At 40.6% G+C, this 8,282-nt stretch overlaps 1 protein-coding gene across 1 annotated transcript; it reads left to right on the top strand.

The window, feature by feature from the left end:
- Window positions 1–364: 364 nt before the first annotated feature.
- Window positions 365–7,448, top strand: LOC104154844 (sodium/glucose cotransporter 1-like). The gene is given in 7 exon segments (XM_009701792.1): window positions 365–524; window positions 1,320–1,427; window positions 2,488–2,638; window positions 3,271–3,439; window positions 5,736–5,951; window positions 6,261–6,363; window positions 7,225–7,448. Coding segments are annotated over 7 exon segments (1,131 nt in total).
- Window positions 7,449–8,282: the final 834 nt, after the last annotated feature.

Below are 8,282 nucleotides of genomic sequence, written 5' to 3'. Positions count from 1 at the left end.
CATGATCTATCTGTATTCTGAATTGTGAGAAAGATAATCTTCACAATTTGTAAACAAATGAACAAAACCCCCGATGTAACTGTATCTAGTGCTCAGGTAAATATTTTATTACTTTTTTGCTTTTTAGTCTATCTGCTTTAAGAGTATCTTGTGAAAAAGAGTCTTACCTCTTAAACATACACTGGATAAATTATATTTTCCTGTAGTTATTTCAAACATATCCTTTTATTTTCATGTAGTTTTTATTTTTCCTAGTAACAGAAACAGTAAATAGGCTCTTTCACTGTCACAGAGGTTAAGAAGTACCTTGTATCTGGAACTTGGCATGGTGTGTCCATGGAAATGCTATTCTTGGTTGTCACGCATGCTTGCCATGTTTCATTGACAGGTTATTGTCCAAAGATGTCTCTCTGGCAAGAACATGTCCCATGTGAAGGCTGGTTGTGTCATGTGTGGATACCTGAAACTCTTGCCCATGTTCATCATAGTGATGCCTGGAATGATCAGCCGAATTCTGTACACAGGTATGCACATGTGTACAGAAATGCAAATTTCTTCTTGCTACCTATCTTTCACTGCCAGTCTCTCTCAATTTCCTATTCTCTGTCTCTTCTAGAATACCTGTTAGATTGTCACCTTGTCATCCAAATTGTCCAGGCACATGTATGCGCAAAAGCTAACTACACTGCAAGGAGCCACTGGGGTCTTCCTCTTTTTGCTGATCCCAGATTTCTGCTAATGCTATTGCTGTCTGTTTTAGGGGAGAGAAATTCCACAGTGTCCCTCCCCAGTTGTCTGTTTGTTACAGCCCCGCTCTGGCTGAATGAGTGGAAAACGCTGTCCGGGGCTGATACTGTGCTGGCAATCAGAGGAAGTGTCATCAGTCACAGACCGCGATATTTTGGGCCATGGACAGTCCCGAGTGCAGTGTGGGGGAAATGCCAGTTTCCCTTCTCTCTAACCATCCGTGTGTTTAACAGCAGGCAGAGGAGAGATGTGCACGTTGGAGGGAGGGGTCTTTGTGTTCCTCTGCTTGTTTTTCTACTTGCGCTCCTTGTGTTGTTCAGTTGTGGTCTGACAAATTAATGTTGGTTGTTTGTTCGTTTTTTTGACCTGCAGAACTTTTCAGTATTATTTTAGAGAGGAAGGGAAGGGTAGAGGCTTAGAATCACCTTCCTCCCTTCCAGCGGACCAAGGGTGATATCAAGCATAGCAATCCGGTGGTTTGAAACAGAGATAAATTTTAGAAGCTCTACTAATTTGGGAGCAATCTGTTATTTATGACCTTGTCTAACCCTATCTCATCATCCTCTCCTCAGATGTGGTGGCTTGTGTTGTGCCTGAAATCTGTCAGCAGTACTGTGGCACTGCAGTTGGCTGTACAAATATCGCTTATCCAAAAATGGTAGTGGAGCTTATGCCAAATGGTAAGAAACTGTCTGTGTGTGTTGGTTTTAGGAAAGGTGAAGCTGCCAGATTGTAAAAACAGGTGATAGAGCGAGCCCAAGTCCCATATTTCGTTCAAAAATTCTTGCTAGAACTATGTACTATTAATCAAAGGGGTAGTCTGTGTTAGTTGTAGGTGTAGGTGTGGAATAGTTGCATGTTGACAATGACAGCTCTCAGCTGGCAAATACTGGGTGATGAAATGGTAATTGAGCTCCCTTTCCGTGAAGGTAAAAAAATAACCTATCTTGCCAATAATTTATAAAAGACCATCTCTGCCAGGATTTCTGAGTTGGAGGCATACACCTGCAGTCCTTCTGCTAAACCCACTGAGGTGGGAGGAGAAAATATCCTATGTACACATTGTTCCATAGGACACCTGTTCAATGAGAGGATAAGGCACCACTCTGGAGATTACAATGTATACATAGAAGATAAATTTCTGCAGGAAACCACAGAGCTGGTTCATAAGGCTAGAGAGATAGATTATGATATTGTATGGACCGTGGTACTTCCCATCATTGTACTATAACTGTTGTACGTAGTATTATTAAAATACTGCAGGACTTCCCCATACTGTGTTGACTAGATCATACCATCTGGAAAAGTGGCTTACTCTGATTTTCAAACAGTAAAAGAAACTTCTTTTTTGCCAAACAACTGGTTTACAAATATTCTGCAAACAAATGAGCACTCACCTGCAAACAAGAGAAATTATTTTTATAAGTGTTGGGGAAAGTTTGCTTAGTATTTTTTTGTTTTTATTTCAGCACGTAATCAGACAGCATTCACAAAAGAAGTACCTATGTTCTAAACGCTCATGAGTTGCCTTGTCACTGCTGTAAATAGCTTTTCCAAAGCTCAGCAGACATTGCTCTGCTTGCATTGCAAGAGAACGTTGGGCGGGCATCAGAGCGTAAATACGCCAGACACACTCATAGCTGGCTGACTTGAAAGGGTCAGACAAGCGCCATGGATGGTGCCACGGACTGAGACTCCTCACCGAACGCTCATCCCAGTTCACATATCTTTGTATTTCAGGTCTGCGGGGTCTGATGCTCTCAGTCATGTTGGCCTCCCTGATGAGCTCCCTGACTTCCATTTTTAACAGTGCTAGTACTTTGTTCACTATGGACATTTACACCAAAATTCGATCACGACCATCTGAGAAAGAGCTCATGTTAGCTGGAAGGTGAGTGTGGCCGAGCCTTCCCCAGCTGTACAAACGTAGCCAGCACTCGGTGCGTTTCAGAGTGCAGCCTTCAAAAAAGGCCCCGAGTGCCTGGGTGAAAACCTCCTCTCGCCGTGGGCGGGCGGTGCAGCAATGGCCTCCTGTGCCCAGACGGGCTGTCCCACCCTACACTTCCCTTTTGGGGGAAAAAAAAAAAAAGAACTTGCTTCCAATTTAATCGACAGTGGTGCACAAAGTAGCTAAACTAATTCTCGACACTCCCTACTGCTGTTCAAAGGGAACCAATTTAAAATCTCTTCATAGGCTTGATGCTACACCGTACTACAGCATCAATGAAGAGCCAGTTCGTCTAGCTGATCTGCTATTGATTTGTCTGTAGACATAGCAAACAAAGGAAAAAAGTGATTTTCCATGTTTTGATTGCATGTTTAGCTGTATGCTGACAGGTATTTGGCAGACACAATATCCAACTTAGATTTCTTTTGTTTGTTCAATGGTAATTGGCCATTATATTTGATTTTGCTGGTTGAAATACAAAATGGACATTTAAATTATTGATTAATTGCTGTTTTTTTCTTTCTGATAGATGCTTCTAAGCAGGTGGCTAATTGAATATCTGGCTCTGTTTGCAGGGCATTTATGTTAGTTTTAATTGGCATCAGCATTGCCTGGGTTCCTGTGGTGCAGTCAGCTCAAAGTGGGCAGCTCTTTGATTATATTCAGTCAGTTACTAGCTACCTGGGACCTCCCATTGCTGCTGTCTTCCTGCTTGCCATCTTCTGCAAGCGGGTCAATGAGCAGGTAAGTACAAACTGGGAAACACGTATGCTGCATGCTCCTTTAGGCATTGGGAGAACTGCTTTTTTGATTTAGTGTCTTCTATTAGCAACTTATTCCTGTTTATTTTGATCCTACTATAGCGCCGTGATTCCGTGTTTCCATACCCCAGGGCCTGAGGTTTCAGAGATGAGTTTGAAAAGGTTCTTTGCTAATCTGATAAATAAACAGTCACTTAGGAATTCCTAGATAGCTCTGAAACTTAGGTTACCTATCACTTTGCCAAGAAGTGTGTCGAATGGATAATTTATGGAGACGTATCTGAGACTAATCTTTTAGGATATTGGTCACCAAACTGCTTTACCAAACATATCACCTTTGACCTTCTTCTTGGCCAGTATATATTTTGTCAAAGCTCTTTTAAACAAACATGCTGTTCAATGCGTTGTTTCCTGTTGCTTTTAGGACCTAGTCTGGGAATCACTAATTTTGATTTGTAGAGCAGTGAACTGAGAAATATTGTACTTAAACCTTTGTAAGTAACTCGGAAGGCATGAGGTCTGTCACATGCTTTGGTGGGACCATAGGCCAGTCATGGTAACTGGGGTCTCAGACATTTCCAAAACTCAATACTCAGGAATTCAGTTTCTTTTCTATAATACTAGGAATAACAATACTTGCCTCTTGCTCAGGTTTGCTCCAAGGAGGAGGAGTTCAATGACAAAGCCTCGAGAAAGAAGGTTTTTGAATACGGTTCAAACTTTTTTCTCACGATTTTCTCTTGAGAGCAGTTCAGTGGTTATTTGTGTGTGTATATCCAAGAAAAGCCTGTTTTACACACAAGGGATGTTTCTATCCCAGTATGGCTGAACCTCACAAATGGATTAAATCTTTCTGCCCTTCCTGGAAATTTTTCGTTGACTTTAGCTGGAATTTTACCTGAGTAAGAATTGAGTATAATCCTCTGGTATTTGTGTACACTGCACAATTTAAATTTGGGTAAATAAGGGAGACAAGCAACAAAGCTTCTGAGAACTTGCATAAGATAAACTCCAATATTTCTAATTACTTATAAGCTTTATCAACATTTCTTGCTTAGAATCATCCTTCTTTCTGCCAGAAATGGAATTAACTATCTTGTCCTACTCCAAAACCTTTTTGTAACTTTGACCACTGAATAATTAAAACTGTTTTGTTCTTAAACCCACCAATAAACCTAGAATACTTTTTAATTGGGATTTATAAATTTGTGTTACCATCATCAGTTTTCTGACTTCACAAACTCGGAGAATGGTTGAGATTGGAAGGCATCTCTGGACTAGTGCAACCCCCCCTACTCAAAGTAGGGCTAACAAGAGCGGAATGCTCAGGTCCTGTCCAGTTGGGTTTTGAATATCTCCAGGGATGCAGATTCCACAGTGTTTCTAGGCAACCTGTTCCAATGTTCAATAACTCTTACAGTAAAACAAAAAAAAATTTTGTCTAAACAGAATTTCCCGTACTTCAATTTGTGCCCAGACATATCTGTGTGTCTTTTATACTTTGAGCTGGAGTAGTACATACCTAGCAGCAAAACATCCACCAAAAGTATCAAGAATTAACTTTTAACTATTTACTAACAAGGTCACAGGATCACAGAATCGGTTTGGTTGGAAGAGACCTCTGGGATCATCAAGTCCAACCTTTGCCCTAACACCACCATGTCAACTAGACCATGGCACTAAGTGCCACGTCCAGTCTTTTCTTAAACACCTCCAGGGATGGGGACTCCACCACCTCCCCGGGCAGCCCATTCCAACGCCTAACTACCCTTTCGGTGAAGAAATGCCTCCTCATTTCTAGCCTGAACCTCCCCTGGTGCAGTTTCAGACTGTGCCTTCTTGTCATTAGAAGATAAACCAGACGTATTTCAGGAGGAATAACACACACTTGCTAGCTGGTTCCATCATGCTAGAACTGTCAGGGATTTATCCCTCAAAGATAAAAAGATATGAGAACAACCCTTGGGATGTGTAATCTGGGGCTAGACCTGTCCTGTGTAAGGAGAGCATTGTGTGGAGACAATGAGCTTTGAGAAATGAGCTGGATAAAGTGTCCTCCATATTCTTTCTGTGAGCTGCTGGTCATTGCCCCTTTCAGTTGTATTAATACACTGAGCTGTAAGTAGGGTCACTGAAAATATCTGAGTTAAAACCCATGTGCCAAAGCCAGCGCAATGCATAACTACCTCCATGTTTCCTCCAGCAACTCTTCAGAGCTTAGAGCTTATTTCCTTGCCTGAAATGACTAGTTTTGATAACTTCTGTCACCTTGTCTGCAGGGTGCCTTCTGGGGCCTGATGGTTGGGCTGTTAACTGGACTCAGCAGAATGATTACAGAGTTTGCCTACGGAACCGGGAGCTGTGTAAACCCTTCCAACTGCCCGTTCATCATCTGTGGGATTCACTACCTTTACTTTGCAATGATCCTTTTTGGGGTTTCCGCCATCGTCATCCTGGCAGTCTCCTTCATGACTAAGCCCATTCCTGACGTACATGTGAGTGTTATTGCAGTCCCGCTCCGCAAGAAATGGAACTCAGCGAAACCACTAGTTTTAAACACTGGTACTTGGTACATGGCCTCCTGACGTTTCAGCTACCCACATCATATAGTCCTTGCAAGAAAGCAGAGGAAATAGTCTTTATTTATCTGTCACAAATCTTCAGTGACTCCTAATCATCTTAGCCATTGACTTAACAGGCATTTGGGACGCCGTGGTCTTATACCTTGTTCATGTGCTGGCCAGACTGGTTTGTCTCTGTGTAGTAAAGCTGTAGATTTATAAACTCATTTTGTTTCATGGCAGCTTTACCGCTTGTGCTGGTCTTTGCGGAACAGCAAAGAAGAACGTATTGATCTTGATGCAGATGAGGAACAGGACAAAGCTGATGAAAAAGATAAGGAATCAGGTAACTGTTGAATATCTATAGATTCTATAGATATATTTGAGTATCTCTATATCATTCCTGAAGAAATATTAGCATGCTTGATATTCAAAGACATCCTCCCTCCCCTGAAACAACAAAACCTCAAACCCCGCATATTTAAATGGCTGTTAAACTCCCTTTTACCAATCTGTCAAGCTTAGTGTAAATCAGAAGTGACAGATTTGAAGGGAGAAAATCTTGTTCTCTAGGTAGCTAGGTGGCAGTTCTATGACTAAAACAACAGAGATGCTTTAGGTCAGAGGTTATGTGTATTGGCAGAACTATGTGCAACTCTAGCACTTGGAATGAAACAATGAGAATTCACTTGGAAATAGTGGGTAGTAGCCAAGACTGAAGGAGCAAGGATCTGGTGTAAGGCACCATGAAAGTGAATTGCCAGACATCCATCTGGGCAAAACTACCTGCTCTCTTTGCTGGGTTTCTGGTTCTGCTGCCGAGTTCCTTTTTCATAAGCATCCTTAAATTCATTTATTTGTCTTTTATTTAAAAGTGTAGAAAGTATTGAAGAAATGGAGTTTAAGCTTTGCAGCATGGTTTGCTTCTCCAAAACCAGACCAAGTCTTTAGGCTGCAAAAGACACAAGCGTCTTCTGCAAAAGGCTCTCTTACAGCATGTAGAAAATCACTCTTTTTCCAGTTGAGCTGTGAAAAAACAATATTAACTTGATTCTTGTACTGCCTTGTACTAAAATGTTTCCATGTAACTATGACCGTAAATCAGAACTGCTGTATTAAATATAGGAATGTCCTCAGTCACAGGGATCTTCTAGTGCATGCAGTGGTCCATCCTTACATTTCATGACCAGTGTGTTGTTCCTTCCAGTTAATGAGGAAAGTGAAGAAGAACTGGGATGCTGTAAGAAAGTGTACAACTGGTTCTGTGGCTTAGACCAACAAAAAGGACCCAAACTGAGCAAGGAGGAAGAGGAAGCATTGAAGAAGAAACTGACTGACACAACCGAAATACCACTTTGGAGAAATGTTATGAATATCAATGGCATCATCCTATTGACTGTGGCTGTATTTTGCCATGCCTTCTTTGCGTAAACCTCTGATTACAGTTCTGAAATTGTACTGTATTGTCAAGCAAAAACGATGACTTGTCGATTTACAGAGTTAGACACATTTAGTTTTTTCATTGCCTACGTGTGTAAAATATCAGGGCGTTTTACTTGCTAATTTTATAATCATAACTTCAACAATCTGAAGATGAAGGCCACTGGGATTTCAAGAGAGAGAATTTCTGTTTAGACATTGAATCAATCCAGGGCTAACTGAGGTTCAGAATGTCCATCCCTCTACTTGTGATACATTTCATATTTTAGGTGCAGAACAAGGCTGCATGAGCCAAGTTTCATACCAGGGTTTGTGAACTACCTTTTAGGGTTGATGATACTAGTTTGATTTTCAACTCTTCTTCTTCTTCTGATTGTTCAAATTTCTTTTTCCTTGGGCTGTGATAATTTGAATACAAAAAAACCCACAACTGACGGATCATATTATCAATTCAAATTAAAAAATTGCTTTTGTTCCTTCCAAGCATGGGATATCTTAAGTAAAGGATTTATGTATATATTGATGTATTTGACACTATATCTAACTTTTCATTATAATTTTTCCCCTTTTTCTCACTTTTCATTGAGTTGTGTTTCTCAGTAATCAGTGGAACGCTAACTGTCTGAATTGATCGCATTTTGAAATTAGGCAAAACATGTCTCGATGATCCTAATAAGAATTCTACTCATGATAGATTCTGTTTAAGGTTAAATTCAAAAGGTCCTCCTCTCTTTATATTTTAATTTATCTATACTTGGATGTGAAGCTTTTTTATACCAAATACATTTATTATATATACACATGCAATACATTATATATATGCAC

This window comes from Cariama cristata, unplaced genomic scaffold (assembly GCF_000690535.1).
Source record: "Cariama cristata isolate BGI_N322 unplaced genomic scaffold, ASM69053v1 scaffold35106, whole genome shotgun sequence".
Classification (NCBI taxonomy): domain Eukaryota; kingdom Metazoa; phylum Chordata; class Aves; order Cariamiformes; family Cariamidae; genus Cariama; species Cariama cristata.
This window is presented reverse-complemented; position numbering and strand designations above follow the sequence as displayed.